The sequence below is a fragment of the Takifugu rubripes genome, chromosome 14 (genome assembly GCF_901000725.2).
Source record: "Takifugu rubripes chromosome 14, fTakRub1.2, whole genome shotgun sequence".
Lineage (NCBI taxonomy): Eukaryota > Metazoa > Chordata > Actinopteri > Tetraodontiformes > Tetraodontidae > Takifugu > Takifugu rubripes.
The window spans coordinates 7,806,063-7,833,499 of NC_042298.1; the positions used below are offsets into that span (position 1 = coordinate 7,806,063).

At 45.2% G+C, this 27,437-nt stretch overlaps 1 protein-coding gene across 2 annotated transcripts in view; it reads right to left on the reverse strand.

The window, feature by feature from the left end:
* nlgn3a (neuroligin 3a) overlaps positions 1-27,437 on the reverse strand; it is a 104,447-nt gene that overhangs the window by 28,384 nt on the left and 48,626 nt on the right. For both annotated transcript variants that reach the window (XM_003970478.3, XM_029847277.1), the window contains one exon: positions 5,117-5,302. In XM_003970478.3, the coding sequence (XP_003970527.3) occupies positions 5,117-5,302 (186 nt within the window). The remainder of the gene's footprint in view (positions 1-5,116; positions 5,303-27,437) is intronic.

The window sequence follows — 27,437 nt, forward strand, 5'->3', positions numbered from 1 at the left end:
TGTGCCATCTGAAGCTGCATCAATGGAAGCGTGCACGCATTCTCGCTGCATACTATCACCCCCGAGCAACACGCCGTCCCCTGAGGATGACCACAGGCCTGCACGTACATGCTAAATGATTGTCAGGGCAGAGGTGAGGCGCTGGCGGAAAAGCAGGCTGTGAATTCCACAGCAGCGGCGCTGCATTGGGGTGATTGGCAGGGGGAGATTGATTTAAGGTCCAGTGAACAAGGGTGGGCCTCGTTCCCCCTCTTTTGAGGGTGCAGGAATTAAATTCATGTCAGAAACAACAGATGCTACTAGGCAACAGATGGGATTGAAAGCCAGTCGCATTTAAGCTCATTCAACAACAACAACAACAATAATAATGAAAGTCGTTTTGTAAACTGCCTCATAAGCCACAGCCACCCACCTAACATTCCTCTCCTCTCCTGAGAGCACTCCCGATGATAGAGGGCACCTCTCCATCACGTTAACAGAGGACAAAGCACTGACCTGACCTCCAAATTCCCCACCAACATCATCAAACATTCACGGCCCGGTGACCAGTCACAGTCAGACTGCCTGATTGCCAAAGCTGCTCCAGAATGTTACTGAAACACATCGTACTCTTTCTAAAAGTCAGTGTCCACCGTTCTCCGTCCAGCCAAAGTATCAGCGCTGTCTTCTGATTTGTGGGATCGGCTAAGGCGAGTATTTTGTCGAAATTCTCCTTTTAGCATCAGGTCCACATCTGCCCTTTCTGCACTTTTAGTATAAATTATGTCACTATGTTTTATAGATGACCTGAGGAAATCCATGTGAAAGGATTGTGCTATTTTTGCTGTGAGGGTTGCTAAGTAATCTGCCACCTCAGGCTTGTTCCAGTTGTCCAGTTAATATATTAATGGTTTTCTATGTGTGAAAACACGAATGCTAATGGGGAAGAGAGAGGCAAGAGAGTCCAGATGATTAAAGTAGAACATTAGAAGGCAGCAAATTCAGAAATACAGCAAATAGTGCATTTCTAAACGTGTTCAGGCTTAAATAGGTTGAGAACACTGAGAGCAGTTCGGCTTCCACTCAGTTTAATCAACTTAACTGCTAGTTGCCTCATAAAACGGCCGTGACTGCTCTTGTTTTTGCTAATGATGCCTGTGTAATAGAAGTTCAGGCTGTTGAAAAGTTTTTTTTTCGTGGCTATTTTGACCAGAACCATTCACTGATTCGGGGTTCTCAGCCAGCTAACCAAGAGGCATCTTTGTACATTAAAAAACTACCTGCAGCATGAACCACCACAGTGATTATGTAACCTTGATTTTTTTAGCCCATGATTCACTGTGTCATCTTCCATATCATGCTGCTCAACAAATGGTTGAAGACATAGAACATAGAATTTGTAGCCTGACGTGCTCGCAGGCGTCTGCCCCTAAAATGGAAGCATTTAACATACATATTTATGGTCCTCAATAACCCAGAAGTCTTAATAAAAATGAAAGCTGACATTGGCATGAAGGATCCCCCCACGGTAGCTGTCTTTAATGTCCACGACATTCCATTAAAAGGAGAGCACTTCCTCACAAGCGGAGCTTTTATCCTGATTGCTTACAGGAAGACGGGGGGGTGGGGCGGTGAACGACCTTCAGCGGCTCTACCACTCGCCAGCTCCTCGTGTGCGTTCTGTGAAGAGACGGCCTGCCTGTACGTGCCCTGACAGCTGGACGAGTCATGCAAAAACGTGCACGGCTACAGTACGCAGAATGCTTTCTGGTTCTGTGACAGCACAATTTATTTTAGCTTTGTTGACCAGAGAGATATACGGGACGGGCAAAATCGTCTGTCCGACCCACTGGCTGCTTGGTATTCTGATCATGTGCAGAGGAGCCAACTCATCTCTTCAAACTATAATGATTATTAGGAGATAAGAAAAAAAAAATCTGCATGTTCAATTAGTGGCTGTTCGATGGCAGCTAGATAAGACACAGGGCTGCCTAATGTCCTTGATTCTCAACTTCAGCAGTTTGTGTGTTTGAAGCCAGGAAAAAAAAAAAGAAGAGATGGAGAGATTTCCCTCAGCGTGATCACAACTGTTGAGCAACATTTAATAATCCGGTCAAAAACAGTCTCCCGCCAAGAGGGACTGTGATTTTAATGACCATTCTGCTTCCAAAGTCTCAGATGTGCAGCTAGATTGGTCATCGCATAGCAGACGCGACGGGCATCTTATTAATAGCATCCAACCACACATGCTCCAGACTTGGGAGCAGGAAAAAGGAGAGACAGCGGGGGAGAGAGAACGGGGGAGAGAGACTGGTACATGAAGAGAAGTCATGTGTCCATTCCGTGGTTCTGTATCCATGAAGCCATGAGACAGATGGGTGCAGTGAGGAGCAGATTACAGGAGGGGGAAAAAAAAAATCCAGTTCTCACGAGAGGAGGACAGCCAGGCCGGTTGAGGTGGGGGAGGGTGGGATGGGGTCTTTGATAGATGTACTCTGCGACTTGGGCCTTCGGCACACCCACATGGAGATGACACCAAGGCCAGCCCAGAGGAGCAGGCAATCTAAGAGTTAGGCCAGAGGGCTGGAATGATATAGGAGGATCCAGCTTATTAAATAGGCTTCAGGAGGAGCACGGAGCATCTGAAGTAAGTTGTCACGCTGCCACCAACAGGAGTAACGGGAGTCACTGCTGGATGCAGGAAGTGGTGACAGACTGTGTACAGCGAGGGAGGGACTGCTCATTAAATGCATGACGATGGCAGGAAACTCCACAACTGTAACTCTTGATTGACTTACCCTTTTATCATACCTGGGTCGCATTATCCTGCATCTGAACAGCTGGAGAAGGAAAAGTTTTGGACTGAGTGTCCACTCTCAGGCAGAGAGAACTAATGCGGTATAAATAACACCGAGATGAACCACCTTAACGCACCCTGGGCCAATCCTGAACAGCCAGTGTTGCCAGGCCAAATAAGGTAGAGTGGAGCCATTTAAGCCTTTTAAACCAGCATAGACACTTCAAAGTCTAGCATTAAACCCATTAATATACAACTTTAATGGAATGGGAAAATAAATGTAATCAAGAATGGCTGTGGCACCACACGTCGCGGCGGAGAGGTTAAAGTTATTGAATAAATGGAGTTTATTTAAGAAACAAAATGGTTCTGATGTCACGTTAGTAAAAAGCATTTTTATTTCCACCTGGCTCAGTCGCTGCTGCCTGTGTTTCTGCGGCATGAATTTCTACCCACGAGCAGGCTGAAATAAAGGTGGATTCGGTGTGATACATTGTTTTCAATCTTGCTTCAGTCTCAATTTCGAAGCACAAAAAAGGGGAAAGTCAGTATGAGATGTTCTTCCTGGGAAACAACAGCCTGCTAACATGGCTGGGAAATAATTACACAAATCCATTACGAGAGGCAGGTGTGTTCGCGACACTGCGCACGATTCATTCGAGGAGAGATTTCTACTTCAATTTTTGCTGCTATGGTTCCACATGCTTGGATTTTTTTTTTTCTTTTTTCTGTTTTTTTATTATTATCATTTCTATTTTTAGGGCATTGTCCAGACAAGATCAACACTTAATCAGAAGGCAGGAAGAAGAGGAGCAATGGGGAGAGGAAGCAAGCAAAAAGAGCAAAGTGGATGTTAGGGAAGCAGGTGCAAAATAATAAAAAAAGTCATTATTTGGATTTTCTGTGACATCCAGCAAACCATTCCAACTCTAAAAGCTGTGTAATTAGAAGAATCTGTGCTCCCAGAGAAACTGCGTGAAATCTGATTGCCATTGGTTACATTCACAGCATGACTCCAGACACGAAGAGGCTCCCAGTCTAAATTTCCTTGGATGCTTGGAAGTTTTAGTGCCTCTTTTTTGTCCCCCACCCCGCCCGTCAGAAGGGCATACATTTCCATTCAGGGGAAAAAACAGAGCCAGTAATATCCAATTTACTAGGAGGCAGAGGAGATGGTTTTACTGGCAGTATAATAACATGCTACACGGAGCGTAGCATTATGGAGTATGAACAAAAAAAAAGGGCATTTACAGTAGAAATTCAATCCAAAAGCAGTCATTATTCATCAGAGGAAATCAAGGCAATTAATAACAATGAGATGCAAATTGGTGAATGCAAAACGCGACACAATCTTAGCTAATGTAATGGTGGCTAAACAAAGTCCTGCGCAAATGACCGCTGTGAAAAGCTAGCATCACTCTGCTCCTACAGTATGTAAATGTGGTTAGCCCTTTGATGGGTAATACTGGTCCTCTATATAATCCATCTCACTTCAGCAGCATATATTATCAAAGCTCAGTGTTTAAAGCTAACTGTCCGTGTCGTGTTCACATTAACCTGTTTGGGAGCAGGCTAATGCTATGCAATGGTAACATCTTCATATCCCGATAGCAGGTCAAGACACGGCTATGAATGAATATAAGCTAAACAAACAACCGGCTCTTAAATGGATGAACACTTATATCACCGGGTACTCCAGCCTAGAGACGCTGCAGTCTCCATATAAGACTCTGCACGGTGTGAATTATGAGCGCTAGAACAGTTAAGCTAAATCACCTCCAGCAAGAATTTACATACATGCAGTAAGGCCCCCGTCCTAATTCTATAATGCATTAGGGAGGGTGCACGGGTATGAGAGATGTTTATCGTATGACCAGGTTTCAACACAAATGCTGCATTTACAATTAAAGACGCGGTCCACACGGCGCAGTAGATCATCATGAAGTAGCACTCACGGAGCCAGGAGGTAAACAGCATAGCTCACGCACGGAAAGCGTGAGTGCGTCTGACACTAAAGTGTTCTCCCTCGGTACATTATGTCCTATTTTATCTTGCTCGTAAAGATGCATTGTACCTTATTCTGACACAGAGAGGGATCGTAACAAACAGGCAGAATATCCCAAGTCCCCCATGAGCCGCAGAATCCGTTATGGAGATTTTCAGATGGGAGCGTCACAATCAGTTTAATACAAACACCTGCTTCCTGATATATTTGTCGGGCAGTATAGAAGAGACCATGCTCAACACCTCGCCTCAACCTGTTTCTCATGTCAAGCAGCCGACACCTGTTAGACTGCACCAGAGCCCCCCCCCCATTCCCTTTGTTCTGCAGCACACTACCTTCAGAGTGGTGGGACAAGGTTAGAAGGCTGACACAAGATGCTCCGATCCCCGAACCGAACACAGTGATGCGATTGGAATCTCCACCGAAGAAGCCGATGTTCTCGCTGATCCACCTTAGAGCCTGGATCTGGTCCAGGAGGCCATAGTTTCCTTTAGCTGCCTGATCCCCGGTGCTGAGGAACCCTGTAACACACAGATGACATTAATAATTTGCACTATGTAGGTTCCTATTTATCCAGATCATCCTAAGCCTTAAAGGTCTAGTGAAGAGTCAACAGGTCTGTTAAAGGCGACAGGAAGATGTTTCATCTCTCATCCAAAAGGCTTCTTCATTCTGACCGGTTTGGTGGGAGTTGAAACTATTTAAGGCTAAACTGCTGCTTTCAACAGTCCAGTTGACCTTCGTGGGTTCATACGTTGCACTGTTGCAGGGAAATGTGCATCAGAAGCAAAGTTTATCTGGAAAAACACACGTGGGAAACCAGGATGTCTACAGCGCCGCCCCCCCACCCACCCCACCCCACCCCTGCATCTCCAGAGAGGTGTCACAGCAGGTGACAGCAGCAGTGAAATGACTTATCGGATGACAAGGCTCTTTGTAAAATAGGAGAGCGTGTGACCACATGTCATTTGAACCTTATGGCAAATCGATGGAATGTCTCTCCGGGTGAACACCCATCATCAGATATATTGAGCACCTCCTAATGAAAACCTTACGAATATCTGGACCCTCGGACGCAAAGAAAAGGGGGAGAGGATGAGATGTACGATAGAAATGAGGAGGATCTGCGAAAGCCGCAGCCTCCCTGTGGCACACTTTAAATCCTCTTTCAGACTCTTAAAAATTTACAGCTGCAAATATCTCCACGAAAAAGAAAAAAAAAACCTCTAATCTTCTCTCTGACATCTGCATTGGACGGTCAGACTCTCCTGAGCGCACCGGAGATCATGTTAGCACCACCTTCTCCCTCTCTCTAGGGCTTAAGCCTCACTGAATGATGGGTAATCAAGACTCCTGGGAGAAGATCAACGGCGAGCGATCCCCGTGCTCCCAGTGGTGGACGCGGCATCCATCAAGCCCCTGAGCACGCGTGTGAGGTGACAGCTAGGGGACATGTGCTGGCATCGCCCCTAAACATTTCAGGAGCAATAACTGCTGTTGAATCCTTGGGAGGCGGCAGTTATGGTCTGCAAGCACCTCACGATTGTTTTATCTATTTCATGCTGTATGCCTCTATGTAATGATGAGCTCTGTGTTTAGGTCCTAAGGGCCAAAGGAGAGGCGGTGCGGGGAAAAAGTCTGGCTTTCCGCTACGGACAAAAGCTAAATACAAGAACGCGCCGCGTGTTTTTGGACTCGAGTCAGGAAACCGAAGCTCAATTTAGATAAACACGGATTAGAAAGCAGCTGCTCCAGGCTCATTAGCCGTTTTCTTGTGTGCGTGCACGAGATGAATTCGACTCTGCCGATTCTGATTTCCTCTCTTTGGCGGGAATCTGATAGATGACGACCGCAGCCTCCAGCCCCGTCACAGACACTACGCCCGATCGCCCAGAGTGCATTTGGGTAACAACACAGAGGGCGGGCAGAGGGGAGGCCAGGCCTCAACACTGATAGCAGAGAGGCGGCGGCGCAGGAAGCTAACCGGGAGACAAATGGATCAACAGATGGTCGCCTTTAGACTCATCCCTGAGGATGACGGAGCAGAAGGCCAAACACAGAGAATGAGTAAATGGCAGTGTGAGATGAGGACGGCGTGAGAGATTTTTCAGGTTTTTTCCTCCCGAGGCTCCTCCTCGTCTTTCTTCATAACTACAGGGGAGCAGCTTTTCCCACCTTGTAAACAGAGGGTGTGTCAGCCATCAGGGGGAGGTCAGATGGGCTAGAAAAAGAGTTCCTGTGCAATTGATGGCCTAATTGAAGGAGATGTGGAAACTACCGTCCATTTGGCATGCTAATAATAGAAATTACTTAATGAAAAAATACAAATGACTGGACTCAGAGGCCATGCTGGTGCAGAGTAAAGCAGGCCTCGGTGCTCCAGTCCTTTAACCTTTTGTTGGGCTGCATTTGTTCCCTTGCATCTATAAATGAAAGTGGCCATTAAAATGTAACGGTGGAATCCAGTATCTTAGACGACAAAACACACTGCAGGCCCCATTTAAAAATACATCTCAAATACCTCCTGGTCATGTTTTAATTGGAAAGGTGACAGAAAGTGTTTGGAAAACAATTAAGATAGCAAAGTAATTGTTTTTTTATGAGCTGTTATTTCATTTTTTGCATTCGCAGCAGAGTTTAGTCGGCGGGTCAGAGGCGTGTTTTGTTTTGTTTTCCTGTCAGTCAACAGCAACTTATCTCTGGACTTTCTCTCTGCTCTGCTATAATAAGATCCATGACATTACATTTAAATGATACACAATAAATTGCAGAAACTGACTTTGCTTTGCTTTGCTCCTGCATAATTTTATCCATGCGGGTTATATTTTAATATCATGAATCTCGCGTTGACTGCTCACACGGTGCCAGATTACAATAAACATTCAATTATAACCCATGATCACATTATATCCATCCCTTTAGCTGCATGAACTCAAATGCATATTCACTTTTAAATTATCTGACCAATTAAGTTAGACATAAACAGTACTCACAATTACCGCCTTCCAACTCACTTCAACAGGCATAAAATAATCATTAAAGCACAAGTAGTTTGAGTTGATGAGACGCAGAACTGAAAACGCAAACACGTTTTCAAATAAATGTTCTGCCTGCTGTTTATTCAATAACAGGACGAAACGTGCAGTTTTTTCCAAAACACCTATTGAAGTCAATGGGCTGAATTTTAAGAGGGCAATTACATTACAGTCACAGTTGGTTGAAGGATATAACATTGATTTAACATTAAACACTAAATACAGCCACTTTCTGATTGAGTACTTGCAGAGGTGCAGCTACAGAAACTAAACAGCTGCAGCACTTCTCACAGTGACTTTGCCGTTTGTGGCTTTGTGTGATTGTGATTTTTTAAACGGTTTTAGATGTGGTGCAATTCAGCCATACAAAGGATGACCACGTTCTTCCGGTGACAGACAGACTTCGATATTCCATCCTGATCTCAGCTGCAGCGCCAGTGGTGACCACAGTCTGCCTGAAGCCGGGTCAGGTCGCACCTGTCACCTTGCATCACCCTTGCGGGACCAAACACTGTTTCCACGCAGTACAGCCCCCCCCAGGAGGACCTTCGCCGACCCTGTCACCTTAACATGACCGGAGGGTTGGTTTATGTATACAATGTGACAGTGCTCCCCGCTGCGGTGCGTCCCAGCATCGAGCCAGAGCACCTGAAACAATCCAAGGACTGTGGACGATGATGTTCAGAGACCAGGTGTCGGCCGCCTTTTTTTTCCCACTGTTTGGGCACCACTCGCCTTTATTAAATGAGTTTATGCTTCTGGGAAAAAAAGCAAAAACAAAACCAAACTGTGCATAATGACACCTGATATACGTTGCAGCATGATTCTTTTCCTTCCGAGCTGTGTCGTGTTCTTAAGCCATGCTGCTCACGGCTGATGTTGGTCTATTGATTATGATTTAAATGTGTGTTTGCTATATGGTGAAGTATAACTGGGATGTAAAAAGAACTGAGATAATAACGGCTGCGACCCCAGACATCTCTCTTAGTCCCCGTGTTAATGGAATGCGTGTAATGTAATGTGGAGGGTGAGAATCGAGCGAAGAAGGGTGAGGGTGAGGGCAAAAGCTTGTTATTGACCTGAAGAGCAGGCGCGCATGGAGCCAGATGGAGGGAACGGATAAGGAGGAGCAGAGGAAAACATAGGCAGAGGAGGAGAATAACACTGGTGACGTAATCTCGTGAGCTCTTTTTTGTCTTTCTGCTTGTTTCATTCTCTTCCTGGCTCTTTCCTTTTTTTCTCCCCCTCGTCCTCTCGCTCTTTGGGGCTGCTGCTTAACAAGGCTGCCTGTGTCCAAACTCTCCTCCGCGACTCCCCTCTCTCTCCCCTTGCCCGTTCCTTCTCTCTCTTCGCCCCCTCCTTCTCTCCACAGAAATAAAGGCCCACACAGTCGCAGGCTTTACAATCTCCCCTAAGAATTCCCCGCGACAAAAGAGGTCCGACTTCCCCCTCAGCCCGGCCCAGGCTGAATGGGAGACGCTGGGGTGTGGATGAGCAGCAGAGAGGGGAAGGGGCTGCTCTTCACACAGCCACATAAAGAGCCTGTGTGCTGGGCTCACGGTGAGCATGGGACATACCCAGCCGTTCTTCCTCTGCTAAGGAAGTCATTCCCATCCATTTTTTCATCCTCAGTCCTGGGGGGTGGGGGAGGGGGGGGTATACAGAGAATAAAGGGGAAAAGGAAGGAAGTTGAAGGAAATGGGGGAGTGGTTCTGGCTTAAATTGACTGCCAATAGATCAATGAAGAGTTCCTGTTTTCAGATCCTAATCTGATCTCGTCATCTCTGCGCTAACATGGCATCGGTCCGCTGCCCTCCCTGCTTCAGAGTTGCAGGGCTGGTACGCAGCAGACGGAAGCTCAGCTGTAGCAGCCCCTCTGAAATGCCCATGTCACGTTGGTGCCTCACACTGTCCACAGTCTCCGTCCCTGTCAGCATTTTCCCTGGCTGATTCAACATGTCGAGTCAGGGGTGCTTTGGCTGCTGAGAGGGATCTGTGATCGGCTGTCCAGCTGATCATTCCATGTGCAATAAAAGAGCCCCGATGCCACGATTGGATCACCGTAAATTCAAACCTTTATTGCTTTTTCTTTTTCTTTTGTTGTTCAATGACCCATAGACCCATAGATGACACCAGGGACATAGTCATCATACTGAGCCATACTGAGGAAGCAGATGCCTTTTTCACTTTCGATTAGTGAACAACTGTCGGCTTATTTTCTCCACGCATGTATCAAGCAATTCATTTTCTGTTATTCTGTTTATTCCTGATCAGGGTGACAGATGGTGCTGGAGCCTATCCCAACGGTCACTGGGCAAGAGGCTGGAATACCCCCTGGACAGGGCGCTGGTCCATCGGAGCCAATCTCCAGTCGACCTAATGCTGGTGGACTGAAAGAAGAAACCAAAGTAGAAAATGCACGGCGAGAAGGTGCTACGTCCACATACGATGGCTGGGAATCAAACCCAGAACCTGCTTGGTCTGATCACAGTATCCACGGCACAAATACGACACCTTTCCTGCTAACTGCTTTGGAAAAATACATTACATTAATGATTCTACAGATTCCTTCAAAGGAGGATTGTGAAGTTTGCTACTACAGTGAAAACAGAGTTCTCAAAAACATCTTGTGGCGTTAATCGCACACAGATCCAAGCGCTTTGATAGCCAGGCACTACTGATCTGGTCACATCTGCCTCTCCCAGTCCTGACACCTTTCCAGTGACATGGATTACAGTATTTCAAGCCGGATTACAAATGTTGCTGATCTTGTTTCTTCCAGCAGGAGTTTTAAAGTTCAATTCTTCCTTTTCAAAACATGTAAACATTAGTTGTTTTTTTTAACATTAGCAAGCACACACGTTAAAATGGCTGCTGCCGTCTCCTCGTGAGAGAGAGAGAGAGAGAAAAAAAAACAGGCTTGTGAAAATGAGCTCATACTATTTAGACACTGGGCACCAGAGGCTAGGCTCTCTATGAATGTTAACAAAGATCACAGAAACCAGAATACAAGGATAAAGAAAGAAACAGTAGGGCACTATCTTACTGAGGATATTGAATATAAAGTGCATGACTGTATTGGGAGGATTCTGTGAAGACCAGCTATCTTTCCCTGTGTTATCACTTTTGCCCTGTTTTCAGAAATATTATTCTTGCTACCAGCCCTGATGGAAAAGTAGGTTAAGCACAGAGAAGTAAAAGCAACTGTATGACTTCCCACAACCAAATACAGCTGACAAAGTGTTGCCTGTATCCTCACACTCAGGTTCGCTCGCTGGAGGGTTTTTTCAATTTTAAGCAAATATATTGACGTGGATCATGTTGCGTAGTAATTTGGTGAGAGCGACATGACAGTTAGCAACACCTTTCTGTCAACTAGATGAAGAGAATATTAAGTGACTTAACTTACGTTCGTCTCAGGTTTGCGCAACGACGCACTAAGGGAGCATCATGGTGCGAACCAGCCAGCCAACAGCATGTTGGATGGTTGCATCGTCTAATGCACAAAGCTGAAGACGGAGCATAATGTATACTCTGGGGCTCACAAAGGCACTCAAATGGAAAATGTGGTTTATGTGCAACAAAGCACTTAAAAAAAACAAAACAACAACCCTAAACTCAACATAATGTCAAAAATCTGCACTGCACAAACACCAGAAAGTCATCGGAGGCTGGCTCCTCAGAGCCAGATCTCTTACAAACAGTCCTGTTGTGGCAGCAGGGATGAAAAACAGACACCGTAACTCAGCAGTGCTGGCGCACATAGTGGCGGCTGCATGTGACTTTGGGGCCATTTAATCTGATTGTACGATGCGTCCCGGCGGCACAGTGCACAAGCTCTGGTAAACAGTGGACTACAAATGAGCAGTTTACATATGTATGACCCCTGGCCACGAAACGCCACTCAATCAATCAGGTGTCGGCTATAGCCGCGCCGCCTGGATTTGTCTCTCCCATCTCACTTTCCTCCAACTCTCCATTGTCTCCGTATCATGTTTTCTGTCTTGCTCCGCTTGCTCTGTTCTCGCTGCTTGTGCCTCCGATGCCCCCGCACTCCCCATCACCTCCTCTCTTCTCTGCAACATACTTCAGTGACTAGCACAGACGGCGGATTCTCAAAGACGGCAAAAATGCTTTTACATTAAGGCGAGCTTTGCATCTCGCAGCTGGTGCGGAGGCGGGCCTCGTGCAGCCATGGAGGGAGACGGAGAAACCAGCGTTTGTAGAGGCACAACTGTGAGGTTAAGCAGCGCTTTGGTTCCACTTGGAAGAACATGCGTCGTAGGAAGAAGTTATTTCATGAACAATTGACCAAACTTGAGTCTGAGATTTAAAAGGAATATTAGCAGCCAGTAACACGACGCTGTCTCTCTCTCTGTCTCTCTCTCCTTTTCTTCAGCCGAAGGCTCCTCCAGTTCAAAGGCTTGGTGTGAAACAAGATATCAGACCGGGGTGATGTAATTTGAGGGTCTGGTGAGAAAGTCACCAGTAGGAAAGGGCAGTGTGCAGTGACGGGCTGCGATGGCACAGAGCAGATCAGAGCCGGGCTTATCAAAGTACATCAGTGGAGCAGAGCAGAAGAGAAAGGTCATCGTTTAGAAGATCTTTAAAGCCCAACACCTCAGGTTGGAGTAGCTCTGATGGGGCTGCTTCTGATATGAAGCTTATTTTCTGCGCTCTCTTTCTCAGCAAAACTTTGTGGGAATGAGCACAGGAAGCCAATTCCACAACACCCCCCCCCCCCCCCCCCCCCCCCCCAATAGAGGAAATCTGCTTCTTTGTATTTCTTGGTTTGAAATCAATTTACTATAACATCATTTTTCTGAACCTTTGCAGGTTGTATGAAGGAAGACAAAATTAGTCTTCAGCGAAAAATAATCCTCAACTAAAAATGAAACGACAGTTTCCTTATTTTTTACAAAAAATGATTTTGGAACAAACGTGAGGAAGAATGTAGAATGACCAAAAAACCAGGTACATTTTTCACCTTCATTTTTAGGAGATAGTTGCTACATCAATAAAATAAGCCTATTCTAGACTGTTGTGAATGCCTGTATTGAGATGGTATTTATCCTTTTTCCATTAAAAGTTGCTGAAAGCTGATGCTAAGCAACATGGCTGTTAAAGCCTTGAAAGATACTTTCAACCACAGAGCTTCACGGTTTGACAAAAACACATCAGCCACAACCATCAACTTGAGTCTCCGTCACGATCATCATCATATACTCAAAGAGCCTCGTCTTAAAGGAGCACATCAAATGACCCCTCCAGCAAAGATTGCAGTGACCCAACAAAATGGAATCGACTACACTAAAGACGCATTTTCACAGTCTTTGGCTCAGTGTAAATTTGTAGTAGTTTTAAAACTAAACAGCCAACATGAGTCAATATTGAAAGTATCTGTTTGCTCATGAGCCCAAATTAATACAGGAAAATGATTTCATAATAAAAAATTGTTGCCTCAGACTTACTCATAACGGTTCAACAAACGCTGGGGGCAAACCTCGACGGAATATTCACATTTGTATAATATTTCCATTTTTAGCCTGAAAGAATCGCAGATTAAATCCGCTCTGGCACATCATGACTGTTGAAGATATATTTAAAGTATATTTATCATAGTGTACATAAGGACTTTTCATTTTCAGCCACTAATTTTTCCCACAATAATAGGGTACCTAAATGCTCCTCCTCTCCTACGGCTACTTCTACTATAGTAACACTAAAGTACTAACAATACTACGACTGTCATCTGTTATAGTGGGGGGTCATTGCACGACTGGGGGTGCTGTCCACCACAGCGTGCAGTTTGTTTGTGGGTGTGCACGTGTGGTCTGGCAAGGGGGTGGAGGGTGTATGCAGTGCAGCGAGGGAGGTGCTGTATGGATATTAATCACCAGGAGAAGCATGGTCCTGTGGTGTCGGCTGTAGATGGATGGGGTGTGAGTACAGTGATGTCACTCTGACAAATGGACTGGCCATGTTGGCAGAGACTCGCACATCGCCTCTCATTTCAATTAGTTCCTCACCCAAGGACCCACCTAACCCACAAACCTGCAGGTTACACATGAGGAAACAAATTCAACTTGCACCCACAAACACCCCCCTCCCTCCCAACTGTTGTGCTCCAGCCCATGAAGGCACGGCTCTCTAATAAGATCTGACTGGGTACAATGTGTGTGGGTTTTTTTTAAATATCAATTTCATAAAGTACTGCGACTAGAGCACGCGGTCGCTCTGCTGTGGAGGAAGGGTCTAAGGTTTACAGCGGCCATCACAGTGAATGGCAGTGCCAACAAACTGACTAATGGAGCTAAGTCATGATTTTGAACTCCCTGCTACCTCGAAAAGAAATGTTAACACCCTGTTTTAAAGGACTGATTCTATTAACCACAGGAAATGCCTCCTTGCTGTGAGTGATCTTTGACAGTGACAGAACCGGAGTTTCCCTCCCAGCCCCCTTCGCATTAAAAGACCTCTCAATCCCCATCTTAAATCTTCTACACCTTCCTGTGTTCTGCTTCCTCCCTCTTTCTCCTGATCTCCTCTGTGATCCTCCTGGTCCTCACACCAGGATAACGATGCCAGCGGATCTCTCTGGGTGAAAGTTAAGGCGAGCTGGGCCAGAGCTGAACTGGGCCGCTGCACAAACGACCACGTTTGGGATTTGATCAGAGTCTCTGGGGGCCTGAGCTCCAGTTCCAGCTTAGCATTAATAGTGGGTGTCGCTTCAAGTGCCCATGAAAGCATCTGGAGATTAATAGCAACCCTGCAGAAAGAACCAAGATGGGGGTGGGATTAATTAGATGCTTCCACATCTGCTTTTAGCACATTAAAGCTCCTTTATAACTTCCACAAATCATCGAGAACATTGAGATAAAATGCAGATGCATCAATTGTTGATGAGACACAATGAAACGTGTAATGTTTCATTGCTATTACCCAATGGAGGAGATGGTAACTTTCGAGGGTGTGAAAGGTCAAAATGGTCACAAATCAAAACACATTATATAAACAGATGGATTGTCCTGCCCAAATAAAAGTTAAACCAGCATATTTAGGGGGGGAAAGGCAAATACTACTTTGTAGGGCTCAAGGCTTGAATGGAATCAAACATTCCTTTGTTGATGAAAAATGCCTGCACTATGACACAAAGAAAAGTGGGAAGTGAAAAAAACAACAACTGATGAACAGCTTTTAAAATTGCGCGCATGATTGCTCTAACCCTTCCACAATAGCTGCAGTACGCCTGTAAAATATTGTTGCATGAAACACAAAAGGCCATGCGCTTTCTGAAAGACACTTGTCCCCATGTCTACAAAGGAGGACAATATTTGCCTTCATTCTTCTCTTGGTTGGGTTGATATTGAAGTTCTATGCCTAGCGAGGGTCTCTGTATTTTTGCACGCTGCAGTGATAGCTTTCCCGCTTCTCTTTGCCGTTCTTACTTTTAATCTAGCGGGCTCTAAAGAACTGGGTTCCAGCAACAACAAAAAGGTTAGATCTTGCTTTCCGTTTCATCTCAGCCTCCTGTGATCCCCTGGGAGGTTCTCTATGTGCACGTCTGTGCTGCTTGGAGATGGGAGATTGTGCCAGGTCTCTGTTTGTTTGGCGCCCCCCCCACCCCTCCTCATCACGGTGAAATCTGCCTGACAGTTCGGCAGCATTGCTCTACCCCCACAGGAGATACCGTCAGATAAAATGTCACCATGGCTTTGGTCTACACGCCCTACCGGTTGGCCTCATGCACTGCAGAGCTGAGAATGTGGTGACCAGAACACGATCCGAGACCTGATGTGGCTCAGAGGGAAACCCATATCTAATATTAAAATCAGATAATTAAATGGGATTTTCCCTTCACCTGCATCACTACGCTTTACTACAGTCCTCAGCTCCTGGCTAAACATAATACCTACTGGGGTTTATACATTTCGGCATTTTCATTTTGGATTGAATAAAAAGAAGAATCTTTAGTAGAAAGCTTTGATGCAATCCTGACTTATTTAGTCCACCAATAGTTACTTTAGCCTTTCACCTGCTCTGATTTACCCATTTAAATGGAGTGAATATGCTGTACAGTGGTGAGATCAATGAGGAATTCACACAAAATAAGATACACGGATTCCCAAGAGGGGGTAGTAGAGCTAACTGTACGAGTCGATGTACCAGCATGCAATGTTTCACCCTGGCTCTTGGCTAAGGCTTGGACCTCCAACATTTCTCATGCCTGCTTCAACTCTTCCTTCTTCGACAAAGCTGAAAATCAAACCAAAGCAATCAATCAAAGCAGAAATTTGCATTGATTACCACGGTGTGTTCAGGGTTGTATCGTCAACGAGTTCTACTATTTTTAAGCGTTAATAAGGTCAAAGTTCAGATTCCCGTCAAAATGTTAAGATTTAAAACAGGAGGGACAAATTTGATTTAGAGTGCTGTATTGAAACCACATATAAAACCACAACCAACAGTTAATAAGTCAGGAAGCTCTTGTCCAGTCAGACCTGATCCACTTTTCAGTGGCACCAGACCCACTTCTCTGTCTTCCAGTCTCACATGACTCTTCTCACTGCTTCGCTAACAAGACTCAAGTGCAAAAATCTGACTGGTCGTTTTGCAGGCGAGCACTAAGGGCGGTTGCCACTGTCAGCTCTGGTTAGGTCGGTCCTGTCTGCTTCGCATTGGAGAAATCACACTCCTCCCAGCGGAGCTCATCTGCACTCCTTCACCTAGCCCAGCCCAGCTCCCCTCACCCTGCCCCAATAAATGAATTAAAGAAGGGGCAGCTCTCACAGGTAATTGGATTAAACGCGACATCCCCCGCTTCAAAGAGCATGCTGACCAAGCAAAAATACGACGGGACATTGTCAGAAGAAATTGTCACTCCTCTCACACATGACCCCCTGCACCAGGCTCTCTCATTCCCCTTCTTATCATCTGAGCATTTCCACATGCTCCACTCTCCAAGGGCATCCGAGCATTACTTTGAAAAAAGCCATACGCTCCAGATTCTGATTATTGGGTGTTGTAATATTCTTATTGTTTATAACACTTTCTATATTACTACTCTTGGTTTAATTTATTACAAAGTACTGTGTATTCTCTACTTCCCTTGACAAATACATCCTACTTTTTCTCTGTTTGTGTCTTCCACTGCTTCCTCCTCTCCCCGAGGGCCTGGAAGGGATGTCTGGAGCAGGGAAGGATGTATCGAGCCTTGACGTGCAAATAGAGTGACAAGCCATCTCAGTCCGAGGGAAAGCCACTCATTATCCAGATTGCTTTGCAGTGTTTCTGGGCAGCCAAGGCCAATGTCACCTCTCTCCAGTCGGACCGCTGCATGGACGGACGTCCCTAAATGGGATCTATTCCCTCGTTTGACTCTATTCTTCTGCTAGACGCATGTGCACTTTGCCATAAAAAATGTACAGCCTGTAGGATCCAGGTCGAAATATAATTTCTCTTTTGTAGTTTGGTAGAAACAACAATTGCTCAGCGTTTGACAACATCCAGCTGTTTTTTTTTGTTTGTTTTGCTTGTTTGTCTGTTTTGTGACTTTGAGTATTAGTGTCTGCCTTTCAGAGTGAGTTTGCCTTAAGGTTAAAAGGGTTACTAACCAAACCACAAAGCCAATAATGGGAGGGGGAGATGTCCTAATGGAAGTCAGGATTCTGAATCTTATTAGTAGAACATCTTGTTCCAGTCATTGCTTCGAATGCCCCTCCGGCTCCACGATAGCATCAGCAGCAAACAGCTAGCAGGTGGAGAATCGAAATAAAGCCAATTGCGTTGATCAAATCACCCACTGCTCTAACCACCGTGCAACTGTTCTGTCATTTGAGCGTCCAGGAGATGGCTGCACTATAGATAAAGATCACTAATGTCTCCACTTTCGAGACATGCCCGTGAAAATATCCCTGCTCTTTTTTTTACTACGTAAAACCACGTTACAATAGCTCCCATGTTGGGAGTCAGCTGGTCAGCAGCTCTTGTCTCCAATACGGGAAAAGTGTTTTGGTTCACAGTCAAGGCCACAGTACTTGTGGCTGAAATCAGCACAGGCTCGCTACCTTAGGCAGCCTGCACAGTGGTGCCAGGTTAGTCACATACTGAGCTACAGCGCGGAGCCTTATCTCCCACCAAGCCCGAGAGCTTCAGGATTGACATGGGGAACAGCCTTGAGTAGCACGATCCGGCTCTAATTAAACCTGCAGACATATTAGTGCGGCTTGTGAGCGGTGTGAGACTTTTTATAATTACCTGTGCAATACATTCATTACTTTGCTGAAAGAGGAAGCTCAATGGTCAAATGTACAGTGGATTTGAGGCTTAATTTAGCAAAATACCATAAAAAGATTGGGCACCGGGAGATTTCTTTTTTACCTTATTAAATCCCTGGCCACCTGCAGAACTCCTCTGACTAGCATGAGGGAATATTTGGTCATGTTGGAAGTGTCTGCAGGTGGTATATGCAAACACAAGAAATGTCTCTCTGCTTTGTTCAAGTGAAATGTGTGTAGGTATGACCTTTCTAAGCTACTGAATTCAGCTAAATTAGCACCAGAGGAGGCTAATTCAGCCTTTTAAACCATTGGAGCTGGGTACAAGGGCTGTGGTGCCACTGGCAAATGGCTCCGGACCCTAAATGTTTGCACAAGGAAAATGTGTTCGCGTTCCATCTCAAAGGATGACAAATTTCCCACTTCTTAAAAGCTTTAAAGTCTTTTCTCGCCAAACTATTTATTTTCAGCCAATTGCTGGCGTTAGCACTGCATTTCTGTCCACAGTGGTATTGTTAGTAAATGCAAATGGGGGGGGTGGGGGGGGGGGGGGGGGGTGGGTTGCATTAAAATGCAAATGATTTATGCAGAAATGCACAGTCAGCATTTTATAATCCGGCCTGAAAAATATTACCTTATAAGAGAAGATGCACTTACAACCAGGACACCAAGTTGCACTGGGTAGTTAGAATCCTGTGCTAGCCAAGGGCATACATGCGCACATTTGACAGATGACCAACGTATACAACCCTGCGGTACAATCAGGAGATCATCTGTTTTGATGCAGCTCTTATAACTCTCCAGATGATTCATATCTCTAAATGTCATTACTCGTACAGAAGAGTTGAGGGCACTAATCACAGGCAATGGTCGAGTGCTTGTCCTATATTTCATGAAGATAAATATAAAAGTGGAACGTCCGCAGTTTATCGCCGCTATCTGGTGAAAACCTTTCCTATCTTCACGCTGCTTTGAGACAAATAATTAAACGCCTCCCGGTGCAAGTGGGGAAACCCGGCGACAGCCAACTTTGAATTTGAATTTCAAATACGCACGTTTAACAGTTCATATGATCGGTGTCATTGAATTTCTGCCACTCAGAAGACCCTATCCATTTTAATCCCTGTCAAGCATTGTTAACTTGTTTACCGCCGTATTAAACACTGAGTATGTCACCTCGCAGAGCCGTGTGCAGCCCTTGGCATTTTACTTCCGATGGAGGCATTAGACTCGCAGTAATATCACAGGAACAATGAGTGAAATTACATGTGTACTGGTGTAGCTGCTGTTGGTCTATATTTGATGGAATCAAATATTTATAGAACTCGGTGGTCTATTCCTGTGGAAATATGACTTTCACTGGCCCATGCAATACTGGGATATAATGGATGCATCCGTGTTAGCGTGCGCGGAGCTGGTTTGCTGCTCCTGCGTTTTTAGCATCGCTGCTTTGTTTGCGGCACAGTTTGCTATTTGCTTAAGGACTACCGACTTTGAAGGAGCGACATTAGAATATATATACAGCTTAAAGTAAATGCCAGAAAATATCTGGCATGGTTGCTAGGGTAAAGCATTTCAAACAAAGCCGCGTAGTGTTTCCATCGCGGAGATAGCCTTATCACGCATTGAACATAAGCCAGTCAAGCCATTTCCTCACCGCTGCCACTGTTGGGAAGTAGAATAGTATTACCAGACTTGGAACTGTGCTCCAGTGACCCAGAAACACATAATTCTAATTGTTCTACTTGGCCTCTGGGGCCTCCTTCACAACGCTATGACCTCTTTCGATCAGACCGCAGTGCAAGGCTCATCAGCACTGCAAAGAGGCGAGGACAATCCCCACAAGCAAAGAAATTCCCCCCTGAGAGAGTCGCTACAAACCCTAACCCACCTCTGCGTTTCAGAGCCGCTCGTGCTTTTCGTGCAGTTGCACTTTCCACAAAAGAAAAGCAACATTTGGACCCACATTGTGCTCCCCGTTCCCCCGTCTCCTTGAAAGTGCATCATCAACCTCAAAAAGGTGACATGGGCTACGTGCGCTTTTTTTCCTGACCTTTCTTTACAATTTAATAACATCAGGCTGCAGTGATGCAGCAATGTCAGCCGGCCCAAGGTCGCTATGTGCTGGTGGAACGTGTGCTCGGAGGAGGAGCCCGGGCGAGCACAATTTAGCTGAGGTCTGATCCCACGACCAACACAGCCATTCTGACCACAACACAACGGGCTTATAACTGAGAGCGACGCGCTGTGACGTATCAAATATTGCAGGAGTGCTGTTGATGATTAGAGACCCTGGAGAACCGTCTGTCTGCTTTCTCAAAGGGTGCTGGTGATGAGATCCTGGGTGATGTTGATGAAATAAAACTCCCCCTGAACAGCTCAAAGATCAAGAAATAAATGCAGATTAGCGTCAATCTTGTGTTTTACTGTTTTTTTAGGGAGGGAAATATTCTCCATTCGGGTCGTCTCTATCAGCTTTCCGGGAGAGTTGACAGGGGCTAATTGTTAAGAATTGAGTTATTGAGCGATATGCCCTTCTTCAGCCCATGAAGGACTAACACCAATACAAATAGCTTCCAAACATTATTGGAATTCTGCTGGGGCGCCCTGCGACTCACCACAGCCATAATATTGTTGTAATAATTGCAGCTCACAGGCCATCAAATATCAGGCCAGTTTGTTCAATTGATTGAGACGGGGGGTGGGGAGGTGTTGCAATCTGACTATTCCGTAATATCAATAGTTTTTAACAGGTGGTTGCATATGGCAGGTACACGTGCACATGTGTTATTCGAGTCAGCGTGCACAGTTGGTATTCCACCTGTGCTCCTGGAGATCATTTCACCACAAAGGTAATTGGATAGAACTCACTTTGTTAGTTTTCCTTTTGGAATTGAATTGTTGACAAAAGCAGGAGTGCGGCGCCGACCGTCACACAGAGCAGCCGTTCGCCGCAGCGCTGAAACGATGAGAGCTATATCAGAGCCCATCAGCACAAGGCTCTGGATTACTTTGGGAGGGAGCCTGCAGACTTGGCGCGCAGCAGAATGAGGCTGAGTGAAGGCAAGTGGCAGAGCTGGATGATAATGAAAATACTTGTGATAAAGGTGTAATGGATGTAGGAACTGGGTGAAAACATTCATGAATAATATCACGCGGAAGGTGCACGGCGCCGAAGGACCCGGTTTGATTGCATGGAGACAGGCAGCGCTTTTAAAATATGTCGGCGCCATTCCTCTGCGGTCTTATCAACCACGGGCAGGACAGAAGGGGGGACGTGTGCTATCGTATAGTTGTCGTTCAAAAGTGTTTGAACATGTTTAAAAGCGTTTCAAGTGCAAACGGAGTTTAATTAGAATGGCTGCTGATTAGCTGCAGCGGGTGGAGATGAGTGTCCAAAGAACATCGTCAGAGTTTTAGCCGCTGCCACTGTCTGTGCATGTGTCATGTAGACGGCTCCACACGTCAAACGACGAACACAGTCGCTGCTGCACAAAAGAAACTAACAATAGTGAGGCAATAACATAAAAATGTGAACTTGATGGTTATGTTGGGTTTTTTGGAGGGATTCTTCTCGAGGAACATTATGTTAGGATTGTGCTAAAGTGGCTGCGTGTGGGTGTACATGCATGATAAAAAGAAACGTGGGTTGGGGAGATACAGTGAAACGCGCACGCTTTTCTCCCTTTTCTCACGTGTCAGAAATGGTCCTAACTCTGTGTAGAGCTTAACATGTCTTTTATTTTTGTATTCCATGAAAATCCTTTGCAGATTTACCCGAGCCGCTGCTGTAATGGTTGAGTGCAAACGTGCCATTTAGCTCGACATGACTACTCCTTGCTCCCCACGTATGCAAAACACCCAAAGCAAAGTGTGAATAATAAAGACTTCAAATGACAGGCACGCAGCAGGGTTAATGATAAAGGTCAACTTGCCAGCATGCAGCCACTGAGTGTAAAGGACAAGAGCCATGGGGTCACAACTCACATGGGAACCTGGCCAATATACCGGAGCAAGACCCACAATCCTCCAGAACCGGGATTTTGCTCGTGTCTCCTGCCATTCTGTCAGCAGCACAGCACCGTGCACTTCTATGATCCTCTTAATATCCCGCTACGTTGTGTTGGCGATGACAGAAACTAATACGGTTTGATATGTGAAAACACAAGGATGCTCATATCTTTGTAAACAAAACAGAGAGCAACGAGAGTTCAGAGTATGAGGGGAGGATTCCCGGAATATTAAATGGAAGTTAATGGATTTTCAGTACAGGAGACTACAACAACTCGGAACAGATGCCGGATATACAAGCGCGGCGACCGGGCTGTTGGAAAATATCTCAGAAGGAGAGCGAGGCGGCGCTCCAGAGGGCCAACATCGCCGTGACTGGCACCGCCACAGACAGAATGTCAGCCAACACCTGAAGCAATCCAACTCCGACATGAGATTCCGGATTCATAAACACGTTTCTGTGTTGCTATTCATGAGAAAAGTGGCATTCACGGGGACCTGACGCTCCCAGCAGCTAACGTTTCTGAGAACCCTCCGTGCATGCAGGGGGCCAGGTCTTTCTGGGCTCCCCGAGAGATCCCAATGCAATTCTGCTGCTGACAGGTAAAATGTGCAGTTTGAGACACAAAATTAGTCGTTTACAATCACATTTTCACCCTCTGAAATTGGCTCCCCAAAAAGAGCAATTTCTGCCGTAGAATATCCAGTTTGCTGCTGGCCATTATGCTGCTTATTTAAAATGTTTTTTTTTAATAATGACGCACTGATATTAAATGTTTATTTGTTTTATTATGCATTTTTATGATAATCACTTATTGCTCAGTGCCATTATAATATATTTCCTCTGCATTTCCATAATTTCACGCAATTTGGGGAGTACGAATAGTCTGCAGAGAAGATCTGGTCGGGGTCTCTTGTGGCCGTAGCTCTCGTTAAGGCCCAATTTAATCCTCGCAACAAATCAATGAAAGTGATCCAAGGTAAAAAGCAAAGATGTGCAACATCTGAGCAGTCTGCAGAATCAGATTTTTCAGCCTATTAAAGCCACACATGCGTGCAAGGCCCCCTTTGTTTGACGTGATTTGCCTCTGCATGTCACGATGTGTTTTTAATTTGACACCCCCCCACACACACAAAAACACACACATACAAGCACTTCAGCCTGCTGCTAATGCAGATCTTTTCTTGTTTTTTGCTCGCGTTCAGCATCAAAACAAATCAATTCTTTGCAACACACGTATGAGGAAGTTGATATTCTGGTCATGAAGGCAGATCCGTGATGGGCCGAGGTGCCCCTGCGAGCTGCTATCAGCCATAATCGAGAATGATAGATTACTGAACAGTAATGCCAATGCAAGGCAGATCTTCTGATTTATTTATTTAGTTATTTATTTGCTGGAACATGCAAAGAATGCAAGAGCATTTAAGCAATAAATGAATGAACAGATCCTTCTTCTAATTATTTGAACTCTGGAGACCTGTGAGGAATCTATAGATACGAATGTTTGGTGGACAGTTTGATGACGCTACAGTGAAGCTACAATTAGTCTAGATTTGTAATCCTAATTATACAACAACGCAACACATTCATGCTCACGTAACCATGCCTGCAGACAAGCATGCGGTCACCTGACATGACTGCATCGGTTACATAAGTGGAAGACCGTGAGGCAAAGGTATTGCCCATGTAACGCCTCGCACGACAGCGTGGAGGAGCTTCGGTGTGTGCTTCCTGCAGTAAATGGTGGAATATCCCATTCGGATGAGTTTTGCCAAAGAAAGTTGAGGCAGATGAAGTGCACTGGCGTGCAGCCACAGCCTTGTTTACTACACGCTATACTGCGCTGTGCTGAGTGTCGGTACCCTCCTACACAGTTGATAGCCCTACGTTGGATTACTAACGTTGGATTACTCACAGATAACTATGAAATTGACTTTCATATAATAGACTGATGCGTAATGAGTCATTGTGGATTTATTGGCTCTGAGTTGCTACTATTGGCCTTCTGTGGGTGCTTTACAGCAGATTAGAGCCACAGATATCAAGTGTGGAGTTGAGGCTTAAATGGACCTCTATTTTTCTCAAAGCTTCAAGCAGTTATGAGTCTCCCTGAATGTGTATCCTTCTCACCTCTGTCACATTTTAATAAGAACAAACCGCTGGTGAAAGGTGTGGACAGTTCACACCGTCTCCCTTCGAAAGCCTCGCATGCCAGTTCCACAGCAATCTCCTTCACCGCCAAGTGCCGCATTTTACGTGCCACACCCTCATCACATCGCTAATCCTACCTTATTCTCCTCTTCATTCCTCTTCCCCCCTCATATTTCACCTTGTCACTTCAACATTCCGCTCCTCGCTCCGTTCAGACCGCTGCCTCCCACCCCTGCCAGCCCAGCAGCAGCCGCGGTTGGCCAAGGCAGGATGCCTCCCACCTACGCGCACTGGGACTGCTGACCTTGGTGGTTAGACTTGGCCGCCGCTATGATTAATGCCTCTACAAGACAAGAAGCAAGTACCTCTACCTGCCAGACCAATATATATCTTCTCAAACACATCATTCCCGTTTGAGGACACACCTTATGATGGACAAATCCTGACCTAGGTCCTCATCTTGCAATCCTTCTTGCTCTAATCTTTCCCCAGCTTATACTTCATAGTCCTGGAAAAGACCCATTGTTTGACTTTTGATAAAAAAAATATATTGTCAGTGTGAGCACGTTTTACCAGAATTCTGTTACCTATTACGCCCTCTCTGCTGTTTGTTACTTACCGCTTCTTCTTGACCTAGATGTTCTTTGGACCGCTCATGTGGTAACAAGAGGGAGACAAACAAAAATCACATACAGCTAATTAGCTTAGCTTGGTAACAAATTGGCCTTCCTTTGCCTAAAGTCATCAGATAAACATTGCAGCAACTTTAACTAGGCCAGCGTCCACACTGTTGTTTTCATGCTCAGCTTTTTACTGTGATATTTGACAAGCAAACACTAGTTGTTTGTAGTAAAATTTGGCCCCTGAAGCAAAAAATATCCAGGACTGGACTTCAAGGCCATAATGGACGATGATTAAAATTGGGACTCAAGTCAAAAAAGAACTCTCTGTGGCCCCTTTTAGTACTTATTTGAAGATGCTGTCAAGCTCAGATTAGCTGAGCTAGCCTAAGGTGAAGATTGATTTATGGCCTTTTCTGAATAATAGCTATTGTAACTATTGATTAAATCCACATCCTTTGTTTTTGCAGTCGGGGATTAAAAGAGAAACAGGACTTTTCACTTTTCTGAACCACACCAGGCTCCTCTGGAGGGGGTTAGACGCTGGCTCAAGTTCAATAAGGCTGTTAGCTTTACGTATTATTTCCTGAGGAAAAAAATGTTTTTTTTGTTTGTGAACTTAAAAGGACAAATGCACCCAGAAGACAAGCTGTGCTGCCATTAAGAAGCCTGCACTCTCTTCTGAAGGCGAGGAGAAAGCTAAAAAACAAAGCACAGAGCAATGATTCATCACCAAAAGATCTTTCAGGCGCCATGAACAAGAACCCCAGTATGGGACAAGAAGAGTTATATAAAATCGCAGAAATACAAATATTCACCTTCAGATATACATTGTACCTTTGGCGTCGACTAACTGTGATGTTCTTTCAAAGACTTTCACTTGTGCAATGCTGACTTTTGATGCTTTTGTCAGAATCTCACTGCAGATTTGACTGCCTGCTTTCTTCTTCTCTACTGCGCCGAGCTGCAGACTAATGTGCTGTCTGCTGATGCTAATAGTTAAGAATGAATTTAAATCAGCGTCGTATATTCTGTCACCTGAAAGGATTGATGGGTCAAATTTCTACAGAGTAAGCCTTCTGGGAACCAGGAAGGTGGAACAGTCTGGAATGGAAGCTGAATTTTGTGCGTGAACATGTTTTGGCATTAACTGGTGTAGCTATTAAAAGCGCACCTGGCTTTAAAATCAAAGGCAAAGGTCAGATGAGGATTCAAGCAAAACCCTTTTTGGGCGAGTTGATTGTCTCTCCCAAAGAAAATCAAAGGTGGGAGAAGAAACCGCAACACCTGCCGGCGTGCATGCAGCGCATTATCAATTACCTACTCCATTTCAAGCTCAGACTCAAATGGCCTCAATTTAAGAACCACTCAAAACTCTAAAAGACTATTTTTTTTGCAGGAGATCACATAGCTGAAACTGTATCTCCCCGCTCAATCAGTACTGGGTCAGAGTGTTCCGAGGTGGAAATGTCAGCTTTTGTTGCTCTGCCCCAGCGGATAGTGACTATTAGACCTCCTTCCCTTCGATTTTTGCTCAGAAAAGTCTCATTTTATTTTGCTGCAAAACAGCAGATAAAGCAACCTAAGCTCAACTTTGTTTGAAATTCCAAAAAAGTAGGTTTACGAGAAGAATGCGTCCTATTAGAAACATTAAAATGGTGGTAAAGGGCAAACATCAATCGCTAATGCTTCTCAACAACAAACGCTGTTGCTAGTTTGACATTTCCTTCCAGCGAACCAATGTTCCAACCGTGCACTTTACGTCGCCATCAGGTCAGTGCGTTGCTCCATTTGTATATGAGAAGCTGCAGAAGACCCCTTGACCAGATTAAAGCAACGGTGGGGTCAGCCCTTTGATGTCCCCCTGATGCATATTTAATGTTCTGCCGCCTCAATTTACCAAACATGTTTTTATCTCAGGAAGAGCGACGGCGAAGCTCGCCTCAAACATCAGCTGTGCCTCTGCACCGTACAAATTGATTTCCTAATGTGACAGTTGAAAGTGCCGCGCACACGACGCAGAATGAGCTTTTTCACTGCTTTCATTTGTTGTAAAATGAAAAAAAAGGGGAGACAAATTCATATTAAAAATACACAAACAATCTGACTTCAAGCAAAGAGAATTAGGGGGAATTCTTTCAGTCAGCGCAGTGCTACTTTACAACTGTGATGAATTAAGGAGGCTTTTTTCTTTCTGAGGCATCTACATCTGCGCCGCCACATGCAAATGCTCCGTGGTAACTGGTTGCGTGTGAAAATACGTAACAGGAACCTAAAGGTTCGAGACGAGAGGAGACAATGACGGTCATTCATCAACCCGCTGCTGCAACTGGCGCTGTCATCTTACACCAGGGTCCTCGTGTGATTCATTAAACATCTGTATCTCGCCAGTTTCAGCGTTAGAATGACGGAGCGTTGCTGAACGTGGCTACTGAAAACCTCATCATTTAATGATGTCTCAAACTTTCTCTGATGGTGCAGTAAAGTTCCCCCATTGATTCAAGTTTAAGCCTTCTGTCCTTAAATAACATGTCCCATTGGGGCTTGTGTGTGTGTGTGAG